The sequence below is a fragment of the Dasypus novemcinctus genome, chromosome 2, assembly GCF_030445035.2.
Source record: "Dasypus novemcinctus isolate mDasNov1 chromosome 2, mDasNov1.1.hap2, whole genome shotgun sequence".
Classification (NCBI taxonomy): Eukaryota; Metazoa; Chordata; class Mammalia; order Cingulata; family Dasypodidae; genus Dasypus; species Dasypus novemcinctus.
In genome coordinates this window covers 46488383-46514713 of record NC_080674.1, presented here as the reverse complement: position 1 = coordinate 46514713, position 26331 = coordinate 46488383, and the positions used below count along the sequence as shown (strand labels likewise).

Sequence of the window (26331 nt, the reverse complement as noted above, 5' to 3'; positions counted from 1 at the left end):
TTTTTTTCTTTTGTTGCTTTTGCTTTGGGTGTAAGGTTTAAGAAAACATTATCTAACACAAGGTCCTAAAGATGCTTCCCTACATTTTCCTCTAGAGGCTTGATAGTTCTAGCTCTTATATTTAGGTCTTGGATCCACTTTCAGTTGATTTTTCTGTATGGTGTGAGGTAGGGGTCCTCCTTCTTTTTTGGCAAATGGAGATACAATTTTCCAAGTACCATTTGTTGAAGAGATTATTCCTTCTCAATTGACTGGTCCCTGCATCCTTGTCAAAAATCAGCTGGCCATAAAAGTGAGGGTTGATTTCTGCACTCTCAGTTCTATTCAATTGATCTATATGCCTATCCTTGTGCCAGTACCATGCTGTTTTGATTACTGTGGTTTTGTAATAAGTTGTAAGGTCAGGAAGTATGAGTCCTCCAACTTCATTCTTCTTTTTCAAGATAGCTTTAGCTATTCAGAGCCCCTTACCCTTCCATAGGGATTGCATTGAATATATAAATTGATTTAGGTAGTATTGACATCTTAACCATATGTATTCTTTCAATCCATGAATATTGAATATCCTTCCATTTATTTAGGTCTTCTTTAATTACTTTGAGCACTGCTTTGTAGTTTTCTGTGTATAAATCCTTTACATCCTTGGTTAGATTTATTCCTAGATATTTTATTATTTTAGTTGCTTTTGTGAATGGAATTTTTAAAATTGATTTCCTCTTCTTGTTCATTGCTTGTGTATAGAAACACTACTGATTTTGAGGTGCTGATCTTGTGACCCTGCCACTTTGCTGAATTCATTTATTAGCTCTAGGAGCTTTATTGTGGACTTTTCAGGATTTTCTGAATATAGGATCATGTCATCTATAAAAAAGAAAAGTTTTACTTCTTTCTTTCCAATTTGGATGCCTTTTATTTATTTTTCTTGCCTAATTGCTCTGGCAGAACTTCCAGTACAATGTTGAATAACAGTGGTGATAGAGGGCATACTTGTTTTTTTCCTGATCTTAGAAGCAAAGCTTTCCTTCTTTCACCACAATAGTAGGATGTTACCTGTGTGCTTTTCATTATGCCCTTTATCATGTTGATGAAGTTTCCTTATATTCCTGGTGTTCTAAGTGTTTATATCAAGAAAGGGTGCTGTATTTTGTCAAATGCCTCTTTTGCATTGATTGAAATGATTTTTTTTCTTGATTCTTTTAATGTGGTCCCTTGTATAACAGGAATAAATCTCACTTGATCATGGTGTATACTTCCTCTAATAAGCTATTTGATTCAGTTTGCTAATATTTGATGAGAATTCTTGCACCTATATTTATAAGAGATATTGGTTTGTAGTTTCTTTTCTTTGGTATCTTTATCTGGCTTTAGTATGTGAGTGATGTTGGCCTCATAGAATGAGTTAGGGAATCTTCCCACCTCTACATTTTTTGGTAAGAGTTTGTGCAGAATTGGAGTTAATTCTTCATGGAATGTTTGGTATAATTCCTTTGTAAAGCCATCTGGTCCTGGGCTTTTCTTTGTTGGGATGTTTTTGATTACTGATTCACTCTCCTTACTAGTAATTGATTTGTTGATTTCTTCTTATTTCTTCTTGAATCAATGTAAGTAGTTTGTTTGTTTCTAAGAATTTGTCCATTTCTTCTAGGTTATCCAATTTATTGGCTTACAGTTGTTTATAGTATCCTCTTATGGTCCTTTTTATTTCATTGGTTCTGGTAGTAATGTCCTTCTTTTCATTTGTTTTCACTATATGTATCCACTCTGATTTTTTCTCTGTCAGCGTAGCTAAAGGTTTGCCAATTTTATTAATCTTTAAGGAATCAACTTTTTTTTGTTACAAGGTATTGTTTTTTCTGTTTTCTAGTTCATTTACCTACACACTAATCTTTGTTATTTCCTTCCTCCTGCTTGTTTGGAGTTTAGTTTCCTCTTCTATTCCTATTTCTTCCAGTTTTTAGGTTTGTTCTCTGATTTGAAGTCTTCTTTTTTAATGTAAGCATTTAGAGCAATAAATTTCCCTCTTAGCACTGCCTTTGCTGCATCCCATAACTTCAGGTATGTTGAATTTTCTTTTTCATTCACTTCAAGGTATTTCCTAATTTTGTTTCAGATTTTCTCTATAATCCATTGGTTGTTTAAGAGTATTTTATTTACTTTCCAAATATTTGTCAATTTTACCATTTCCCTTCTTTTTTTTATTTCTAGCTTCATTTCATTTGGTCAGAGAATATACAGTGTATGATTTCAATATTTTTGAATTTATTGACTTGTTTTGTGACCCAACATGTGGTCTGTACTGGAGAATTATACATGTGTACCTGAGAATAATGTGTATTCTGTTTCTGTTGGGTGCAGCATTCTATACGTCTGTTAGTTCTAGTTGGTTTAGTGTATCATTCAGGTCCAATCCTTCCTTATTGGTCTTCTATGTTCTATTCATTATTTAGAGTAGTGTGCTAAAGTGCTCTACTATTAATGTAAAACCATTCATTTGTCCCTTCAAGCCTGCTAATAAATTTGGGGCTCTGCTTTTAGGTGCATATATACTAATAATAGTTACATCCTCCTGTTGAATTGTGTTCTTTCTTAGTATGTAATAACATTCTTTATCTCTTATTACAGTTTTTAATTTGAAGTTTACTTTGTCCAATATTAGTGTAGCCACCCCGCTTTGTTTAGTTTACTACTTGCATAGTATATTTTTCCCCATCTGCTCACCCTCAACCTACTTGTATCTTTGACTTTAATGTGAGTCTCTTTCAACCCCAGCTATCCTGGGACTGGGCCTTGTGAAGTCCTGCTGCAAGATATGGGTGCTGGTACACACTGAGGGCCAGAGAAATTTACAGTTTTTTACCATAATTTATCAGCCTCATCCTCCTGGTCTTACTTGGATAGCGTAAAGTGTTCTTCTTGCCTCTGGAATTTCAAAATAGTTGTTTCATATAGTTCTTAACTGTATAATAGTTGTTTTGGTGGAAGGACTGATTCTTGGATCTTCCTACTCTGCCATCTTCCCTTGAAGTTATCAAGTTTTATTCTTAGTTTTGATAGATATTACCAAGTTATTTTCCATAGAAGTGTTACCCCTTGACTAGCAAAAAATGGGAATAGCTTTTTCTTTATATCCTTTCCAATGAAATATGCTATTAAACTTTTTGTTCATTGTCAACTTGATGGGAAAAAATTACATTTCATGTAGGATATTTAAATTATGAGAGAGATTGAAACTGTTTTCCTGTATTAATGAGTGATTTTATTTTCATTTTCTGTGATATTAAATCATGTCCTTTTCCTAGTTTTCCATTGATCCTGGTCATTTTCTCATTAACTTGCCTGTGATATGAGACTCAAAACTTTAAATATTTTACTTTGTGCCTTTTTTTTTTGTCATGAAGAATTTTTTTCATCACTAAATGTCAAACATATAAATCCTAAATTTTCTTCAAGCTTTTTGAGAGTTTTTTCCTTTAATAAACTATTTTTCAGAGCAGTTATAGATTCACAGAAAAATTGTGAAGACAGTACGAATTCCCATCCAGTTTCACTCATTATTTACATCTTACATTTGTTATAATTAATGAAACAATATTGATTTGCTAATATTATTTTTTAATATACATTTAAATTTTTTAAAAGATACTTAGATTATTAAAATGTTATATAAAAAATATAGGGGATTCCCATTTGGCCTGCTCCCTACACTTCCCACATTTTCCCACATCAACAATATCCTTCATTAGTGTAGTAAATTTGTTACAATTGATGAAGACATTTTGAAGCATTGCCATTAAATGTGGATTATAGTTTACACTGTACTTTATACTCTCTCCCACATGATTTTATGAGTTATGGCAAGATAACTAATGACAAGATAACATTCAGGACAATTTCTAAGTCCCCAAAATACCCCCATATTACACTTGTGTTTTCCTCTCCCTTCTCTCACAATGTCCAGTGGCCACTGCCTCCACATCAACGATATAAGTTCTTCCATTGCTAGAATTACAAGTCTATAATTTTTGAGAAGTTTTGAGTTTACAAAACAATCATGCATACCATACAGGATTCCCAACACTGCCCACCACCAACACCCACATTTTTGTGAAACATTTGTTACAACTATGAAATAGCATTGTCATAATATAACTGCTATCTATAGCCCATAGCTTATACTTAGTATATTATTTCCCACAAACCATCCTATTATTAACACTATGTATTAGTATTGTATATTTGTTATAGTTTATGAGAGAATGTTCTTATATTTGTACTGTTAACCACTGTCCATCATTCACTTCAGGGCTCACTGTGTTATATGATTCTCTGACTTGTACAAGCCATCCAAAGTGTACCTTGGTAGCTCTCAGTTTCATATAGCTGTGCTGTCAAAAGCTCAGTCCATTTCAGAAAATTTTTATTACTTCAAAAGAAAAAACCCTATATCTGCTTATAATCTCTCAATATTGATCCTCAGCATTGATATAGTACCTTCTTTGCGACTGCTGCCAAAAAATGTTATATTAGTTTTATTTTTCCATGAATATCCCTATTCTTAACACCTTGTAAGAGAGGAACAGTCCTGTGTTTGTAGTATTAACCACACTCATTATCTGCCACAGAAATCACTATGTTGTACCATCCCTTGGGAATCCTCTAGCTTTCTTTCAACTGACATTAACCTCCCTAGACTAATCCTTTAATACTCACTATAAAATGTTGCCATCAACTCTAACCATTTCCCCACATTTACAATCCACCTTATTAAACATTCTATGTACATTCAGCATCAGCTCCCATTTCTAAACCCACATTCTATCTCCTGGTAATCTATACTCTAGAGTTTAATTCCTTGAGAAGAGTTTACTCATTGTATTTAGTTCATATTAGTGAGACCATACCATAATTGTCCTTTTGTGTCTTGCTTATTTCACTCAACATAATGTCCTCAACTTATTATTGTTGTCATATGCATCCCTACTTCTTACAACTGAATAGTATCCCACTGTATGTATGTACCACATTTTGTTTATCCATTCATCACTTGGTAGACACTTGGGTTGTTTCCATCTTTTAGCAACTGTGAATAATGCAACTATGAACACTGGTATGCAAATGCCTTCTCATGTCCCTGTTTTCAGTTCTTCCAAATATATTCCTACTAGAAGGATTGCTGGATCATATGGCAGTTCTATACTTAGCTTCCTGAGGAACCACCAACTGTCCTTCATAGAGGCTGCACCATTTTACATTCCCACCAAGAGAGAAGGGTGTTACTATTTCTCAGTATCCTCTCTAGCACTTGTGGTTTTCTGTTTTTTTTTCCCCCTAACAATGGGCATTCTTTAAGGCATAAAATGATATCTCATTGTAGTTTTGATTTGTATTTCCTTAATAGCTAGTGATGTTGAGCATTTTTTCATGTACTTTTTCACCATTTGTATTTCTTCCTTGGAAAAATGTCTGTTCAAATACTGTGCCCATTTAAAAATTCTTGTCTTTTTATTATTGTATGATCTCTTTATACAACACAGACATCAAACCCTTATCAGATATGTGGTTTCTGAAAATATTCTCCCATTGAGTAGGTCACCTTTTCATCTCCTTAATAAAGTTATTTGAAGCATAAAGGAGGAGGCCCCATTTATCTATTTCTTTGTTCTTTCATTGATCATGCTTTGGGAGTAAACAACCACCACCTACCACAAGATCTTAAAGACATTTCCCAACATTTTCTTTTAGGATTCTTATAGTTCTGGTTCTTAAGGTCATTGATCCATTTTGAGTTAATTTTTGTATAAGGTGGGGAGTTCAATCCATTAACATTCAGTGTTATTACTGTAAATGCATTATTTACTTCATCCATTTTATTGTTTGGCTTTCTGTTATTATTCCTTACTATTGTCTGTCTGTTTACCCTTTAATTTACCCTTACTGGGAATCTTAATTGCTATGCTTTTCTCCAAGTCTTTTGCATTCGTCTTTTCCTTTCAGGAGGCAGGACTCCCTTTAGTATCTATTGCAAATCCAGTCATTTGGTAACATATTTTCTCAGTTATTGTTTGTCTGTGAAGACTTTAAATTCACCCTCATTTTTGAAGGGAATTTTTACTGGATCACAAAAACTTGGCTGGCAATTTTTCTCTTTCAGTATTTGAAAAATATCATACCATTGCTTTCCCACCTCCGTGGTTTCTGATGAGAGATGGGCATTTAGTTTTATTAAGTTTCCCTTGTATGTGATGCATTGAGGTTTCTTGCTGCTTTCAGAATCCTCTCTTTATTCCTAGTATTTGTCATTCTGAATAGTAGGTGTCTTGGTGTGGGTCTATTTAGATTTATTCTGTTTTTGGTGAATTGTCCTTCTTGGATATTGATATTTATGTCTTTCATAAGGGCTGGGAAATTTTCAGTCATTATTTCCTCAAATATTCTTTCTGCCCCTGTTCTGTACTATTCTTCTGGGACATCTAAAATGTGTATGTTTGTAAATTTCATTTTGTCATTCAATTCCCTATATCTTGTTCAGTTATTTTTTAAAAATTTAAAACATTTTATTGTATTTTTTTATTAAATTGTCTTTTTAAAAAGATATATAGATGACAAAAAATGTTACATTAAAAAATATAAGAAGTTTCCACATATTCCACCCCCAACGCCACCACTCCTCCCACATCAACAACCTCTTTCATCATTGTCGCACATTCATTGAATTTCATGAATACATTTTGGAGCACTGCTGCACCACATGGACAACAGTTTACATTGTAGTTTATACTCTCCCCAGGTACATTCAGTGGGTTATGGCAGGATATATAATGTCCAGCATCTGTCCCTGCATTATCACTTAGGACAACTCCAGGTTCTGAAAATGCCCTCACATCTCATCTCTTCTCTCTCCCTGCCATCAGCAACTACCATGGCCACTTTCTCCAGACCAATGCTACAGTTTCTTCCATTACTTGTCACAACAGTTTCTTCCATTACTTGTCACAATAGTAGAATACCAGTAAGTTCACTTTAATCCATATTTTATTCCTCCATCCTGTGGACCCTGGGCTAGTGATGTCTACTCCACCTCTATATCAAAAGGGGGCTTAGATCCCACATGATGGATGGATGTGATTCTCCTGTATGGAGTTGTAGGCACTCTCAGTTCCCTGATGTGGTGGTTGACCATATTCACCTGCCTGTTAGCCAACCTGTGCAGGTTCAACAAACCAGAGAGTAGGAGCTGCAACTCTGCTGAGGCTCAGGGCCTAGCTGGCACATGACCAGTCTAGAGATTGAAGTCTCCTGGGTATACACAAACCCCAGCACCAACCACATGTTCAGTAAAAGTGACAGAAGAGACATGCATAGAAAGTTCACATCTGAGTCCAATTCCATCACACTTAGGAACACAAATTCCAAAGTAGGGCCCACTGAAAAGGCACCAAACTCCAGAGTCAACTGCCATGATGACAGAACCTGTGTGTCTCCATAGTCCTCAGGAACAACAGTAACTGGGGTTGTATCTACTTTGGCTATCTCTGGGATCCTGCTGAGGCATGCATAAGCATGACCCCTCTGATGACCTCCTGACTCTTTTTTGAAGACTCTTAGCCATATAAACTCATTTGTCTTTACCATTTCCCCCTTTTATTCAAGGTCTTCTTCTAGTTGCATTACCACTTAGTGATTGGTAGTAATTCCTTGGCACCAGGGAAGTTCATCCCCAGGAGTCATGTCCCATGGTGGGGGGAAGGTAATGTGTGTACATGCTGAGTTTAGCTTAGAGAGTGGCCACATTTGAGCAACACGGAGGCTCTCAGGAGGTAACTTAGGCACCCTGCAGCTCTAGGCCTAGTTCAAATTTTAGGTCCACAGGCTCATAAGCATAGTCATCAGTATCAAGTGTTCATCATTGGAGCATCCTTCTTCACTGTTCTTTGCCCTTGAACTTGGGGGATTGTTGCTGTTCCATTGGCTAGGAACTCAGCACTCCCTCAGCTGTCACTTGTAACTGTAACTACTATGAAAATACCCAACGTATATCTGAACATTTTTATGTACCCTATATAAATGCCCTGGAGAACTCCCTCCCAACCATGTGTCCCCCCTCAATAACACCCCACACCAGAGTTTCTCCCGTGCCATAGCTGAACCCCTCTGTGGTGCAAAACTTCTTCAAAAATAAAGCCTAATATATTGCCAAATTCAATTAATAGGAAAATGAAATAGTAGTGATAGGCTTAAAGATTAGAAATAGAATACATACTAATTTGGAAAAACTAAGATAAAGTAAAAATAAATTGGGGTATTAAAAACAGAAAAATATCAAAACACTTTGTTCTGACATTTTGCCTTTCATCACTGTAATAGGTGTTGCCCTGTCTGTATGATGGTAAGGCAATTTCTTTCATTTCTTCCTCAGTTCTACATCCTTTCTTTCTTTCTTTCTAATTTTTAATTTTGTCTTCAAAAAAGTCTTAGATCATAAAGACCCATATATCCAACATCAAACACTTCCCCAGCAATGATCTTTTTACATGTTCATGTTATATTTGCTGCAGCTGATGTACAGATATTGAAACATAGCTATCAAACATGGTTCCATTTTGGTTTATATTATGGTTTATATTTTAGACTGTACAATTTTCTAAATTTTTAGTTACCATATCTTTTATATTATACTTTATATTTTATCCTATAGACTTTTATACATTTTTGGTGTAATTTAACATAGCCTGTATCCATCATTGCATGATCTTGTGGAACACTTCCATTGCCCCCCAGTTACCCTGCTTCAATCTATTCTATTTCTCTCTCCCCCTCCCCTCAGGGCCCACAGTGACAAACAATCTTCATTGTGTGAAGGACCAGATTCACAGATACTTGCAACAATGCTGAGGGCTTGACATACTAGACTGTTCTCTTCCACTGGGAGCCACCAATTCTTTTGAGAGACACAATTCACTCTATTTCAGAACATCAGGCCTCCCCAGGATGTGGGTACACCTTCACGCTCATTGTATGGGTCTCCACCCAATGATATAGCACACTATGACAAGATGAGCATTCACACACTCCCTGGAAGCCTGCTCCTATGCCAGATGTGCCCCTCCCCTTAAGCACCTTAAACAAGTAATCCTTCCTTATATTTTCTAAGGAGTTTTCTCAACATTATAGTTTCAACCACATACCTGACAATCTCCCATGTTCAACTCTTCCCCCCAGCCCTCCCCCCAATTCCTTGGGCCATCTGACCCACCCTCCCAACCCTAGCCCCCCTCAAGCCTGCAAAGCCCCACCCAAAGGTATCCCTATGGCCCCATCTTATTCCTTCCTGTACAAATACTTACCTCTACTTTATCACAGATTTCACCCATGTAGGCATCAGCTCACAACCTTCCTCTCCTCTCCAATTTCCTGTGAGATGATCATCCAGTCTCTAACTTGCTGAGATAGCTTGGTTTGCTTCTTTCATATCAGAGAGGTCATATAGTATTTTTCCTTCAATGCCTGGCTTACTTCACTCAACATAACATCCTCAAGATTCATCCATGTTATCCCGTGTGTTTGTACTGTATACCTTCTTATAGCTGAGTAGCATTCCATTGTACGTATAAACCACATTTTGATTATCCATTCATCTGTTGATGGGCATTTGTGCTGATTCCAACTTTTGGCAATAGTGAATAATGCTGTTATGAACATTGGTGTGCATATATCTGTTTGTGTCCTTGTGTTCAGTTCTACTGGGTATATACCCAGCAGTGGGATTGCTGGATCATATGGCAAATCTATAGCTAGTCTTTTGAGAAACCACCAAACTGTTCTCCAGAATGGCTAGGTCCTTTTGCATTCCCACCAGCAGTGGATGAGTGTTCCCATTCCTCCACATCCTCTCCAACACTTGTAGTCTTCTGTTTTTTTTGATAGCCACCAGTCTTATGGGAGTAAGATGGTATCTCACTGTTATTTTGATTTGCATTTCCCTAATAGCTAGTGATATTCAGTATTTTTCCATGTGATTTTTAGCCATTTGTATTTCTTCTTTTGAGAAGCAACTGTTTAAATCTCTTGCCCATTTTTTTATATGGGTTGTTTGTCTTTTTGAGATATAGGAGTTCTTCATATATGCAGGATATTAGTCTCCTATCAGATATATGGTTACCAAATATTTTCTTCCATTGGGTAGGCAGTCTTTTCACTTTCTTGACAAACTCCTTTGAGGTGCAGAAGGCTTTAATTTTGAGGAAGTCCCATTTATCTATTTGTTCTTTTGCTGCTGGTGCTTTGGGTGTGAAGTTCATGAAGCTATTTCCTATTAGAAGATCCTGTAGATGCTTCCCTATATTGTTTTCCAAGGTTTTTATAGTCTTGGCTCTTACATTTAGGTCTTTGATCCATCTTGAGTTGATTTTTGTATAAAGTGAGAGATGGTAATCTTTCATCCTTTTGCATATGGATATCCAATTCTCCAGGCACCATTTATTGAAGAGGCCATTCTTTCCCAGTTGAGTGGGCTTGGTGGCCATGTCAAGTATCAGATGAATGAATTTATGAGGATCTATATCAGAACTCTCAATTTGGTTCCATTGGCCAGTGTTCTATCCTTGTGCCAATACCATGCCGTTTTCACTACTGTAGCTTTGTAGTATGTTTTTAAGTCAGGTAGTGTGATTTCCAATTTCATTTTTCTTTTTCAATATGTCTTTGGCTATTCAGGGCTTCTTTCTTTTTTTTTTTTTTTTTTTTTTTACCATAAGCAAGTTTTTATTTTAGATACGTTCTGACAGCAGAATGAGTCTGAGAGAGATCAATTAAGAGGCCCTTGGGCCATGAGACCAGTCATATGAAAAGGTAAATTATACCAGTTAACATTTTACATGCATAATTTAAAAATTAATTATATAGAGTTTACACTTTTTTATAGCAAGAATCATATTTTCCTCTTTTTTTTTTAATTTTTTTATTTTTTATTGACTTTGTAATAATATTACATTAAAAATATATATGTGAGGTCCCATTCAACCCCACCCCCCCACCCCCCCTCTCCCCCCCCCCCAACAACACTCGTTCCCATCATCATGACACATCCATTGGATTTGGTAAGTACATCTTTGGGCACCTCTGCACCTCATATACATTGGTTCACATCATGGCCCATACTCTCCTCTATTCCATCAAGTGGGCCCTGTGAGGATTTACAATGTCCGGTGATTACCTCTGAAGCACCATCCAGGGCAGCTCCATGTCCCGAAGACGCCTCCACCTCTCATCTCTTCCTGCCTTTCCCCATACCCTTTGTCCATTATGTCCACTTTTCCCAATCCAATGCCACCTCTTCTATGTGGACATTGGATTGGTTGTGTCCATTGCACCTCTATGTCAAGAGGAGGGTCAGATTCCACCTGGATGCTGGATGCAATCCTCCCATTTTCAGTTGTAATCACTCTAGGCTCCATGGTGTGGTGGTTGTCCTTCTTCAACTCCATCTTAGCTGAGTGTGGTAAGTCCAATAAATCAGATTGTAGGTGCTGGAGTCTGTTGAGGCTCAGGATCTGGCTATCACATTGTCAGTCCAGAGATTCAAATCCCCTAAATATATCTTAAACCCCAACATTAACTGCACCTCCAGCACATTAGCATGAAAGTCTTATGAAGGGAGATCCCATCTGAGTCCAGATTCATCACACATAAACACCATTTCCAAAGAGGGGCCATCTGCCCTGGTAGTTAACCCCATCGGCCATGACCATAACTCCCATGGGTCTCTTTAGCCCTCAAAGGAACCAATATCTGGGGGTTGTATCTGCTTTATCTGTCTCTCTGACTCTGCTCAGTTGTGCATGAGGGCAAACCTTCTGCCAGCCTCCAGACTCTTTTTTAGAAACTCGTAGCCATATAAACTCATTTCTCCTTTCCATTTCCCCCTTACTTTAGGTCAAACAGCATTTTAAAGTCATGGTATTTTATGTAGACATGGATATTCTGCTGATCCGCATTGAACCTTCCGTATAAGGTCATTTTCCAGTTGCATCATCAGTTGGTAGTTGATAGTGGTCCCTCGTTGCCAGGGAGGCTCATCCCCGGGTGTCATGTCCCGCACTGGGGGGAAGGCATTGCATTTACATGCTGAGTTTGGCTTCGAGACTGGCCACATTTGAGTAACATGAAGGCTGACAGAAGGAAATTCCCAGGCACAAAGTTGCTCTAGGCCTTGTTCTTATTTTGGGTTTATCAGCTCACAAGCATAGTCATTAGCATCTGGGGCTCACTGTTGAACCCTCACTCCCTCCCGGTCCCCACCACTGTACCTGGGAGACTGTCGCTGCTCCCCTAGGGACCACGACAGAGCACCACTGGCCAGGAACCCAGTACCCCCCCTACTGTGGTTTTTAATTGTTGCCACTATGAGTATATCCAAACATTAAAGGGCTTCTTTCTTTTCCAAATAAATTCCATAGTTAGTTTTTCTAGTTCATTAAAAAATGATGTGTTGATTTTTATTGTTACTGCATTGAATCTGTAGATCAGTTTTGGTAGGATAGACATCTTAATGATATGTAGTCTTCCTGTCCATGAACAGGGAATATTCTTCTATTTATTTAGGTCCTCTTTGATTTCCTTGAACAGTGTCATGTAGTTTTCTCTGTATAAGTCTTTTACATCTTAGGTTAAATTTATTCCTAAGTATTTGATTTTTTTAATTTACTATTGTAAATGGCATTTGTTTTTTGATTTTCTCCTCAGATTGCTCATTATTGGTGTACAGAAATGCTACTGATTTTTGTGCATTGATGTTATAAACTGAGACTGAACTCATTTTAAGTTCTAGAAGCTTTGTTGTAGATTTCTCAGGGCTTTCTATGTATAGGTTCATGTTGTCTGCAAATAGTGAAATTTTGACTTTTTCCTTTCCAATTTGGATGCCTTTTATATCTGGTTCTTGCCTCAGTGCTCTAACAAGTACTTCCAACACAATGTTAAACAGAAGGGTGATAGTAGGCATCATTGTCTTGCTCCTGATCTTAAAGGGAAAGATTTTAGAATTTCACTATTGTAAATGATGTTAGCTGTGGGTTTTTCATATATACCCTTCATCATGTTCCCATAAAGTTTCCTTCTATTTCAATCTTTTGCAGTCTTTTTTATCAAGAAAGGGTGCTGCATTTTGTTCAATGCTTTTTCTGTATCTATGGATATGATCATGTGATTTTTTTCCCTTCGATCTGTTTATGTGATGTATTACATTAATTAACTTTCTTATGTTGAACCATCCTTGCATACCAGGAATGAAACCCCCTTGGTCATGGTATATAATTCATTTAATGTGTTATTGAATATGATTAGCATGTATTTTGTTGAGGATTTTTTGCATGTAGGTTCATTAGAGAGATTGGTCTGTAATTTTCCTTCTTGTGATGTCCTTGTTTGGCTTTGGTAGTAGAGAAATGTTGGCTTCATAGAATGAGTTAGGCAATGTTCATTCTATTTCAGTTTTTTGGAAGAGTTTAAGCAATACTGGTGTTAGTTCTTTCCAGAATGTTTGGTAGAATTCACCTGTGAAGCTGTCTGGTTCAGGGCTCTTCTTAGTTGGGAGGTTTTTAATGACTGATTCTATCTCTTTACTTGTGATTGCTTTGTAGAGATCATCAACTTCTTCATCATTGTAGGCTGTTTATGTGTTTCTAGGAATTTGTCCATTTCCTCTAAATTGTCCTTCTTGTTGGAGTGTAGTTTTTCAAAGTATCCTCTTAAGATACTGTAAGGTCAGTGGTGATATCCCCTTCATCATTTCTTATTTTGTGTATTTGCATCTTCTCATTTCCTTTTGTTAATTTAGCTAAGGGTATGTCAATTTTATTGATCTTCTCAAGGAACCAGCTCTTTGTTTTATTTTTTTTGAGTGCTTTCCTATTTTCTATTTCATTTAGTTCTGCTCTGATCTTTGTTACTTCTTTCTTTGGGGTTGGTTTGTTGTTTTTTAACTAATTCCTCCAAGTGTGCAGTTAGGTCTTCAATTTTAGCTCTTTCTTCTTTTTCAATGTATGAATTTATGGCTATGAATTTTCCTCTCAGTACAGTTTTTGCTGCATCCCATAGGTTTTGATATGTTATCATTTTCATTAGTTTCAAGGTAGTTACTGATTTCTTTTGAGATTTCCTCCTTGACCCAATGTTTGCCTAAGAGTGTGTTGTTTACCTTCCATATCTTTGTGCCAAATCTGGGTCTCTGGCCATAGCAGATTTCCAGCTTCATTCCACCGTGGTCAGAGAAATCATTTTGTATGATTTCAATCTTTCTGAATTCATTGAGACTTTCTCTGTATCCCAGCATGTGGTCTACCTTGGAGAATGACCCATGTGCACTTGAGAACAATGAATATCCTGTTGTATTTGGGTATAATGTTGTGTATACGTCTATTAGGTCCAGCTCCTCTAATATATTGTTCAAAGTCTTTGTTTCTTTATTGATTCTCTGTTGAGATGTTCTGTCTAATGGTGATAGTGGTGTATTAAATCCCCTACTATAGTTGTAGAGGTATCTATTCCTTCACTTAGTTTTTCCAGTGTTTGCCTCACACATTTGGAGGTGCCCTTAGGGACATAAATGTTTATGATTGTTCTTTCTTCTTGAAACATTGTTCTTTTTACTAATATGTAGTGTCTATCTTTGTCTCTCACAATAGTTTTGCATTTAAAGTCTATTTTATCTGGTATTATTATAGCTACTCCTGCCCTTTTTTGGTTATTGTTTGCCCATAAGATTTGTTTTCTAGCCATTCACTTTCAACCTCCTTGAATCCCTGGGTCTAAGACTTGTGTCTTGTAGACAGCATATAGATAGATCATATTTCCTTATCCATTCTTCCAATCTGTGTCTCTTAACAGGTGAGTTTAATCCATTGACATTCAGTGTTATTTATTTTCAAAGAATTACTTATATTTGCCATATTTTCTTTGGATTTGTGTTTGTCATATGTTGTTTTCTTCTTTCTCTTTTTGTCTTTTTAGTTGTCCTTTCACTCTCCTCCAACTCTGTCTCTCATTTTTTTCTTTCCTCCTACAGAACTCCCTTCAGTATTTCTTGAAGTGCAGGTTTCTTACTGGCATATGCTCTTAGTTTCTGTTTATCTGTGAATATTTTGAATTCTCATCATTTCTGAATGCTAGCTTTGCTTGACAGAGTATTCTTGGTTGGAATTTTTTTTTCTTTTAGTACCTTGACTATGTCACATCACTGTTTCCTTGCCTTCATGGTTTCAGATGAGAAATCAGCACTTAATCTTATGGAGCCTCTTCTCCATCTGGAATGCCTATAATGTAAATGTTTGTGTGTTTTGAATTGTCATTCAGGTCCCTAAGTCCCTGCTGGGTTTTTTCTATCTTTTTCTTAATCAATTCTACTATCTGATTTCAGATGTACTGTCTTCCACATCACTAATTATTTCCTCTGCCTCTTCAAATCTGTTGTTAATTGCTGAGAGTGTATTTTGGATTTTTTGGATTGTGCTGTTCATCACCATCATATACATTATATTTTTGAGTATGTTTACAATGTCTTCTGTGTGCTCTCCAAGTGTTTTCTTAATATCCTTAATCTCTTCCTTTATTTCATTAAACTGGTCTATGATATATGTTTTGAGAGTTTTGATTAGTTGTTCTATGTTCTGCTCCTCTTCCTGGTTTTTAGTTTGTTCATTGGATTGGGACATGTTCTCCTGATTATTGGTATGGTTTGTAGTTGCTGTCTAGTCATTATTTTATCTTGATGGGTTTATTCAGTTAATTAGCTTCTCTGTCTAGTCTCAGGGTTTATTTAGGTATTGTTTTTGTGTGCATGTTGAGTCTTTTCATTGACACTTTGTTCTTCTTCTTCTATTTCCTTGTTATTGTCTAAGGTCCCTTGAAGGGAATATATATGTATGCATTTTAATTTTTAACAGAAAAACTTTTGATCCACCTGATATTTATTTTGGTATAATTGTGAGGTTGAAATTCAGCTTTTTCCCCATGGTTTTGAAGGCCTGGATTGAAACAAGAACTTACTATTTATTAGCAGACAGGTCTCAGACAGGTCATTTAACTTTTCCATTCTGCTTTTCTTCATTATTAAGGTAGGGTGATAATACTAGTCCTATTGTCTTTTAAGACTATACTAAGGATAAAATGAGTTGATAGATTTGGAAGTTCTATGTGAATATAAAACACTTTATAAGTGTATAGCAGATTATTATTTGCTGTTGTATTAAAAGTCACTCTCAGAAACAATCTTTCTTCAGGAAGCAAAGAACTAACCTTCTTTAATTGAGACCTCCTTTGTTTGCACTACTTTTAATAAACAGTTAGCCTTTTCCAACTGAATGTTCAATATATTGTTCTTTCCACTGGTTTCTATCATTTTCTGTAAAAGAAACAGAATATAAATTATTACCAAATCAATGATGCTATTTTGATTATTTTACCTAAGGATATGGAGATTATTGAAAATACCAACCCCTTAATCACTGTAAGTCTAATAATTGAGTCTGACATATAGTTTTAAATAAGCCAACTTCCTAAGTTATTTTTAATTTTAAAAGTAACATGGTAAATATTAAGAAGGCTAACAGGAATAAAATGGAAAGCAAAAGTATGACCTAACCAGAACCCCCTTCTTTCCAACTATCCAACCCTCATTTCCAGAGTTAAAAACTTCTTACATATAATTCTGAAATAATTTATGTCTATATAGCTATAGAATGGGATCATATCATACTCTCTTCTGTACATTGACTATTCTACTTAATCATGTCATCTTGGAGATGATGTCCTATAAGCAAGTATATCTTTGCCTCATTCTTTTTTAACAGCTGCATTGAGGTTTTTTTTTTTTCACCTTTTTTAATTTATTTTTTTAAAGATACATAGATCATACAAAATGTTACATTAAAAAATATGAGGATCCCATATACCTCCACTGCCCCCCATTTCTCCCACATCACCAAACTCTCATCAGTGTGGCATATTCATTGCATTTGATGAATAAATTTTGGAGCACTGCTACACAGCATGGATTATAATTTACATTGTAGTTTACATTCTGTCCCAGTCCATTCAGTGGGTTTTGGCAGGATATATAATGTACTGCATCTGTCCCAGCAACACCTTCAGGACAACTCCAAGTCCTGAAAATGCCCCCATATCATACCTCTTCTTCCCTCTCCCTGCCTTCACCAACTCCTGTGGCCACTGTCTCCACATCAATGATATAGTTTCTTCCATTGTTAGAGTCACAATAATTCTATAGTAAAATACCAGTAAGTCCACTCTATTTTTTTTTATTTTTTTTATTTTTTATTTTTTTAATTGACTTTGTAATAATATTACATTAAAAATATATATGTGAGGTCCCATTCAACCCCACCCCCCCACCCCCCCCTCTCCCCCCCCAACAACACTCGTTCCCATCATCATGACACATCCATTGGATTTGGTAAGTAGTAAGTCCACTCTAATCCATATTTTTTTATTTCTCCATCCTGAAGACCCTTGGATGGTGATGTTCACTCCACCTCTAACTCAAGAAGGAGCTTAGATCCCAAATGGCTTATAGATGGAATTCTCCTGCTTGCAATTGTAGATGCTCTTGGTTCCCTGGTGTGGTGGTTGACTATCTCCACCTTCCTGTTAGGGGACAGGAATAGTGTTGCAACTCTGCTGAGACTCACGGTCCAGCTGGCCCATGGCCAGTCCAGAGAGTGAAGTCTTCTGAGCATACACCAACCCCAGCAGCAACCACAGGTTTAGTAAAAGTTACAGAAAAGGCATGTGTATAGAGGTCACATCTGAGTCCAACTCCATAACACTCAGGAGCACAAATTCCAAAGTAGGGCCCACTGGCAAGGCAGTGAACTCCAGAGCCATTTGTCATGACTGTAGGACCTGGGTGTGTCTGTAGCCCTCAGGAGTACCACTTCTTGGGATTGTATCTACTTTGGCTGTTTCTGAGATCTTGCCAACCCCTCTGATGACCCCTGACTCACTTTGAAGTCTCTTAGCCATATAAACTCATTTGTCTTTATTGTTTCCCCCTTTTATTCAATGTCCTTTTTTAGTTGAATCACCAGCTGGTGATTTGTTGTAATCCCTTGGTGCCAGGGAGGCTCATCCCTGGGAGTCATGTCCCATGCTTGGGGGAAGGTAATGTATTTTTACACTCGGTTTGGCTTAGAGTGGCCACATATCAGCAACATGGAGGCTCTCAGGAATTAACTCTTAGGCACCCTGCAACTCTAGGCCTAGTTCAAATTTCAAGCATGCAGGCTTATAAGCACAGTCATTAGTATCAAGGGCTGATCATTTGAACATCCTTCTTCACTGGTCTTTGCCCTTGCACTTGGGGAATTATTGCTGCTCCACTGGGGAGTGCAACAGAGTTCCCCAGAATGGAAATCCAGGACTCCCTCAGTTGTCCTGTGAAACTCTATCCACTACGTCAATACTCAATGAACATCTGAACATATCTATATACCCTATATGCATACCCATGCATCCATCATCAATGACACCCCCCCATCAGTGCTCCTCCCTTGCCATAGTTGAACCCCTCTGTGATCCAAAACTTCTTAAAAAATGAAGTCTAATATATTGCCAAATTCAATTAATAAGAAAATGAAATAGTAATGATAGGTTTAAAGATTAGAAATAGAATGCATAATAATTGAGAAAAAATAAAACAAAGTAAAAAATAAATTGGGGTGTTAAAAAAACTCATTAAAAAAATTTTTTTTTCTGTTTTGCCTTTCATCACCATAACAGGTGTTGCCCTAAATGTACAGTAGCAGGACAATCTCTTCCATTTCTTCCTAAGTGTCTACACTTTTTAAAAATTATGTTTTCAAAAGAGTTTTAGGTCACAGTAAAGTCACATATAGTATATAGGGGACTCTCATATACCCAACATCAAACCCTTTTCCCTCTTCCCCAGCAATGATCTTTTTACATGTGGATGTTATATTTGCTGAAACTGTTGTACAAACATTGAAACATAGCTACTAACCATGGTTCCATTATGGTTTATGTTACAGTTTACATTTAAACTGTACACTTTTATAAATTATGGTGAAGTTTAACATGGCCTGTATCCATCATTGCAGGAACGTGTAGAACACGTCCACTGCTCCCCAGTTATCACCTCTTCCAACTATTCAATACCTCTTACCCCCTAAATAAAATGTGCTGTATATATTCAATGGAATATTATGCAGCTGTAAGAAGGAATATAGTACTAACACATGGTATAACATGGATGTACCCTGAGGGCCTTATGTTGAGTGAAGCAAGCCAGGCATTTAAGGACAAATACTACATGACCTCTCTGCTATGAATTAAGAAAATCAAGCTGTCTCAGAGAGCCAGAGACTAGAAGATAGGCTTACAGGAAATGGGGGAGGTGGGTTGTAGAGGAAGGATGTGAGCCAATGCCCATATAGGCGAAATCTAGGATAAAGTGGAGGTAAGTAGTTGTGCAGTGAAGGGATAAGATGGGGGCTTAGGGATATTGCTGAGTTGGGCTTTGCAGGTTTCAGTGGGGCTAGGGTTGGGAGGATGGGTCAGATGGTCCAAGGAATTAGGGGGAGCAGGTGAACATGGGAGATCATTGGGTATGTGGTTGAAACTAAAACGTTGAGAAAACACTTTAGAAAATATAGTAAGGAAAATATAGTAAGTGTAGTATAGTAGAAAGTATAGTATATTATTGGTTTAAGGTGTTTGATGGGGGGCATGTGGCACAAGGTGGACATGGGGCAGACTTCTAGGGAGCCTGTGAGTGCTCATCATGTCATAGAGTGTTATATCAGTGGGTGGAGACCCATATAATGAGTGGGAAAGTGTTATATCCCCATTCTGGGGAGGTCTGATGTTCTCAAACAGAGGAGAGTGTGTCTCTTGAGAGCACGGGCGGCTCCCAATGGGGGAGGACAGACTAATGTATTAAGCCCTCGGCATTGTTGGAAGTATCTAGGAATCTTGTCCTTCAAGCAGTAAAGCATGGTTGTCACTGTGCTTTGGGTTTTACTGTATGAATAAACTGTAATTTATTTAACCAGTTCCCTACTGAGGGCAATTTGTATTGTTTCCACTATTTTCGCTATTACAGACACTGAATAAATATTTTTGAAAATATCTCTTTGGTATCTTTGTAAATATATATATGTGTAAAATAGAAATGGAGGATCAAAGACCATTACTTAATTTTCTTGCTATGGAAAATCTGAAACATTACAGGAGAGAAAAGTATAATAAGCTCCCATGCATCCTTCAAATAGCTTCAGTAATCAATAATTCCTTCTTACCACTGATTTTATTTTGAAGTAACTCCCTGACTTTATATTGTTTCATCTGTAAATATTACTACATACGTGTTTCTAATAGAGAAGACTCTTACAAATATGATCACAATACCATATCACATGTAAAACTGAATAAGTTCTTATTTAAAAATTTTAAGGATATGATAGATATTTCCAAATTAATCTCTAAAACTATAACAATTCTCTTCCTACCAAGACCACCAAGAGTGTCTCTCATTTCTTCTTTTAGCTGTACATTTGCTAGTATTTCTAGAATGAAGCTAAATAATGGTAGTGAAATGGGCACTCTTGACTCCTTGACTCTTTCTCATTTCGTGATACTTTTTTTTTCTTTCCATAAAAATATTTTTCACTCTAGAAAAAAAATGAAATGGATTCAACAAGAAGTCAAAGATGAGATGATAAAACATCCAAAAGAGACTATAGAACTAGGAAAACAGTGCAGGGCATTATATGTCCAAGTTTTTTCAATATTTGAGAATGCCTTTTTATTGTTGTTGCTTTCTCATTTTTTTAAATTAGAGAAGTTATAATTTTACAGAAAAATCCTGCAGAAAGTTGGTTTTATAGTTTCCTTATACACTCCTCACATACAGTTTTACCTATTATTAACTTTTCGTATTATCTTTGTAACAAATGTAAAAAGTTATACCTTGGTACAGTATTACAGTATTTTAATTATACTATTAACCATAGCCCATAGTTTACATTAGGGCTCATTCTGTGTTGTAGAATTCTATGGTTTTTTAATTTTTAAAATTTCTGGTTACATATATACAACCTAAAATTTTCCATTTTAACTACTTCCAAATATATAATTCAGTGTTAATTAATTTCACAATTTTGTGCTAACACCACATCACCATCAACTACCAAAACATTTCAATCACTCCAAACAGAAGCTGTGCACCTTCTTTTGCCTTTTTATTTTATCTTAAGAAAGCAAGGGGATATATAATTCTTAGATCATACTTTTCCTCTTTAGTATTCTGTAGCCACTGTTTCTCTGATTTGTGGCATTGTAGTGTGCTATAAAGGAATTGCCTCATTACTCATCATTGAATCAGTTTTTCATTCAACACAGGCTGTCCTTTCCATATTTTAAAGCACTACAGCAGAAATTTTTTTTTGTAAATCTTTAATAAATTTTTGTTTATATGTTGAATTATTTACTTCTTGGACCAGTTATCTTGATCATTATTCTCTATTATCCATTTAATCTTTGCCTTTGCATCCTCTGTGATATGCCAGCCTTTTCCTCCATGTTACTCATTTCATTTCTGGTTGGATCTATTATGGCTTTTGCTATTTCTAATCCATATATTAGAGTGATGGTGCTTTTGGTTTACATTTGTATTTCCTAAATCTATAAAGTCTTTTATTATCATTCCATTAAAAATTTATTACTATATTGATTTAATGACATTTTAAATTTCTTCCAGAGAAAATAATTTATTATGGAAAATTGTTTTTTATTTTTTGGGGTAGAATTTGTTCCGGAATGAATTCTTCATCTGTTTTTGGCATGCTATGTCTATTACTAAGGATTTTCCAGAGAAGGAGAGCCGACAGGTTCATATTAAAAGAAACAAAACAAAAAACTCACATTCCACATCTCTTTCCTATACACCCATAGGCTACTAATATCCTTTCCCAATAGTGAATGCCCAAGGCATCCCTGTCAGATAATGCCTACCAAGACTACCCACCCCACTAGCCCAGAGCCCCACCTAGTTTCATGGGGTGCAAAATTCAAATAAATACTCCCTAGTCATATACTAGACTGACCAATCTTAAAACCCACTCCTCTAAGGCCATAAAATGTTTAGTTCCCAGCCATACAGTCTTCTTTGGCTCACCAGCAGCTTAGTTGAACCTCATATCCCTGATGTATTCCCCCATGTGGTTCTGCAAGGTGTGCTTTGACTCTGTCTCTAGGACCTATGAGTATAATATACTTTCAGTCGTCTCTGGTGCCTCTCTTCCTTGCTGCTCTTGATTGTCCATTATAAGAATTTCACAAACCATACAGAGACTTATTATACAGGATTGACTCATCTGACCATAGGGGCTGGTGAGCCTAAATTCCACAGGTTAGGGCACAAGCTGGATACTCTGATAAGGTGATTCTGAACATCAAATTTCTTAGGGCAGGCTGCAAGCTGGAAACTCCAAAAAAGGTAATGCTGAAGTTGAGTCCAGATTCCCAGGAGAAGCTGGTTAACTGAAGTTGAGGCAGAAATTCTTCTTATCTGATCTCTGAAATCCTCCTTTTTTTTTTTAATAATTTACTTCTCTTCTCTCCCTCCCCCGGTTCTCAGCTCTCTGTGTCCACTCGCTGTGTGTTCTTCTGTGTCCACTTGTATTCTTGTCAGCGGCACTGGGAATCTGTGTCTCTTTTTTTGTTGTGTCATCTTGCTACGTCAGCTCTCCATATGTGCACAGTGCCACTCCTGGGCAGGCTGCACTTTTTTCGCACAGGATGGCTCTCCTTACGGGGTGCACTCCTTGCACATGGGGCTCCCCTATGTGGGGGACACCCCTGCGTGGCACGGCATTCCTTGCATGCATCAGCACTGCGCATGGGCCAGCTCACCACAGGGTCAGGAGACCCTGGTTTTGAACCCTGGACCTCCCATGTGGTAGGCAGATGATCGATCACTTGAGCCAAATCTGCTTCCCTGAAATCCTCATTTCTGACTTTGAAGACCTTTAACTGATTGGATGAGGCGACTCCTGGCATTGCTGAGAGCAATCTCCTTTGTTGGTTATAGATGCAATCAACTGATTATAGATACAAATCCTTCTAGGAAATATCCTCACAGTAACAATCAGGCCAGTGCTTCCTTGTCCAAACAACTGGACACTATAACTTAGCCCAGTTGACACATGAATTTAACCATCATAGTTCACTCTTTGTCAACTTGACAGTTATGCACATCCCCTTAAGCCATACTTAATCTCCACATAAAGACAATAACATAGTCAGGCTTTTACCTAACATGATATAACTAATCTGTTTACAATAAAAAATGTACTATCCCCAGAAGAGGATGAGAGTCCTTGGGTGATGTTTGCCCTTATCTTTGATATTCTATAACTTAAATACCATGCTATAAAGTTAATAGAACTTAAGCTATATGATAGGAGGACAAGAGAGGGAAGAAAACAATTTGCCCTCTCCACAACTTATTCATAAAAAATAAGGAAGAAATACTCATAACCATTACAGTCCTCATTTCTGCAACTGGTCATATGGTTGTAGCTGGTATTTATAACTACTTTCTTCCATTACCCATTCCATATTCCCTTTACCCTAAGCAAGTTTCTAAGGAATCTTTTTTCTTTGCCTGGTGGGGTGATCCAAACCTTAATTCCTGAAGGGTCTAGGTCATTAGTTCTGCCTTGATTGGGTTGCTGTAGTTTTTTATTGGCTTTAATCACAAGGCATGGTAGTAACAAGGGGCACCTTAAGGAATCTCCTATATTCCAGACATAACTCTTCTTTATCTCCATTGTGTAGGAATCCAAATTTCCATTGGTAATCAGGATCAATCACTCTGGCCAGTACAGTAACTCCCTTCTTTGCCTGTTGATTCAGAGCCATGAGAGCCACAAATGGCCGGGTGGCAGTCTTAATTTCTAATTCAATGGAATCATTGTTGTGTCTCCTGGTAGAAGCATTCCTTCCTTTGTAATTAAGACTTTTAGATCAGCAGAGTCTAAGATCATTGGAACAAGAAGCAAAAATTTTGCTAGTTGATCATTAGGGATAATAGTGAGTGGTGCCACTCACATTATCAGGCCTGATTTCTGGATCCATGAACCCTAACTATCAGAGAAAGAGCATCATAGATTGAATACTGATTAGAGTATATGCACCCTCCAGGGGAAGACTACCCCAACCCTGAAAAGTGTTGCTATCTAGTTGGCATTGTAATTGAGTCTTCAAAAGGCCACTGTTCAATCAGTCCAGTTGCTTCAGGATGATGGGGAACATATAAGGCCAATGAATTCCATGCACATTTACCTACTGCCACATTTCAATTGCTGGGAAGTGAGTTCCTTGATCAGAAGCTATGCTGTATGGATAAAGCATTCTGTAAGTCCATGGTTGGTAGTTTTGGAATATGCATTGCATGCAGGGAAGGCAATTCTGTATCCAGAATAAGTGTTTATTTCAGTACAAACTAAATACTGCACCTTGTGTGATGAAAATGGTCCAATGTAATCAATCTGCCACCTGGCAGCTGGCTGATCACCTCGGGGAATGGTGCCATATTGGAGACTGCTGATCTGTTATTTTTGCTGTAATATTTTGTGTGGTTGCCATGGCACTTATCTTCATCTAAGTTGAGTTAAACATAGGCAGATCTATTTGGATATTCTATGTACTCAACTACTACATTGGTAAGTTTTCTTTTGCTCTGTTCCTACATTGTCTGAAACCTATTTGTTTTCTTTGCAGATTATCAGTTTGATGGCTGAGAATGGCTGGTTTGTTCTATATACTTTTCAGTTGCCAGTAGATAAAAAAAAGGGGCAGTCACTGGAGACAGAAGCCTGTACATCATCATGATTAATAGATCTGATTTCCTTTTTTTTTTTTTCTGGCAATTTTGTAAAAAGTCCTGAATGTAGGGGAACTTCACTTATTATGGGATATCCTATTTCTAGAAATTATGCTTGGGGTTTTGGATTATTTTCAAATTCAAAATTAAGGTCATGGAATTTGCCTTCTAACAATCTGTCCTATGTTTTATTTTCTCTCCCATCCTTACTTCACACACCCATTTTCCACATCTCTACTTTACCCACCTATCTTTTACAACAACTATATCTATTCCTTTCCCAGGCAGAGAAGTGTTTTTTATTTTTAATAATTACTTCAAGATTATTGAAATTATTGAATTGAGTTATTCATATACAATTATGGGTTTGGTTTACCATATAATTTGTTCAGAGTAAGGGAGGAAGACTTCAAATGAGTCTAATTTTCAGCAAAAGAGAAGGGAAAGAGAAAAGGCAGAATAGGAAAAATTTTTTTAAATGTTAAAATTAGTCATAATGGTAAGAGATTAAAATATTGAGTCAACTTTAATTCTTGTGAAACCAATTCCTGCGTTTATGAACATCCTGGGCATTTAAGTATGTATTTTCCCTTTAGCTTTGGCAAAAGTATATCAATTATTTATCCTTCTGTCCCAGAAATATTTTGAAAGAAATGAATCAAACCAGATAGAGTTTAAATAAATATATATTTCAAAAATGAGGGAAAACGGCTTAGCAAAATACGTTTTCATTATATTTTTCTTGCTCTTCAAAAAAATTTTTTTGGTCATTTCTCTTTCTTCCCAACTCTTTCCCTTGGCAAAATCTGTTCCAGTTTTTCTTATATACTACAACTGTCTGATATTTTTACATACCTTTTCTATTTGTGAGAAGTCATTTATAAGTTTGTCAAGATTCACACTGCTATTCTTTTTCATAGCTCCTTCACTGTTTTGATCCATGCCTCTGGAAAATTAACATTTGAAAGAAAAAATCACAGTGATTATAAAAAGAAATCAAGATGCAAGAGATCAATGCCATTCTGTAAATAAAGCATATAAACTGTGCAATGACTATATGTCTTCAACAATCTGCTTATGGGCATAACGTTTCTCAACTTCCAGAAAGCATATGATAGGATTGTTTTTTAAAAATCAATTCGGAAGCAGCTGTGGCTCAATCAGTTGGGCTCCTGTCTATCATATGGGAGGCCCTGGCTTTGCATACCTGGGCCTCCTTGTGAAGGCAGGCTCACCCGCACACTGTGGAGCACTGCCCAGCCCGCAGGCGCCACAGAGAGCCGACTCATCAAGGTGATGCCACAAAAATGGGAGACAAGCAAAAAAACAAAAAAGTGCACAGCGAATGGACACAGAAAGCAGACAGCATGCAAAAAAAGCCACAAGGGCAGGGGGGATAAAAAAAAAAAATC

The 26331-nt window shown here is 36.8% G+C and overlaps 1 protein-coding gene across 1 annotated transcript in view; it reads right to left on the bottom strand.

The window, feature by feature from the left end:
- The window catches only part of CCDC152 (coiled-coil domain containing 152), a 78212-nt gene that overhangs the window by 43983 nt on the left and 7898 nt on the right, over nucleotides 1-26331 (bottom strand). The window contains exons 2-3 of the mRNA XM_004448220.4: nucleotides 25775-25865; nucleotides 16291-16396 (exon numbers count right to left, since the gene is read on the bottom strand). Of these exons, the coding sequence (XP_004448277.1) occupies nucleotides 16291-16396; nucleotides 25775-25861 (193 nt within the window). The 5' untranslated portion in view covers nucleotides 25862-25865. The remainder of the gene's footprint in view (nucleotides 1-16290; nucleotides 16397-25774; nucleotides 25866-26331) is intronic.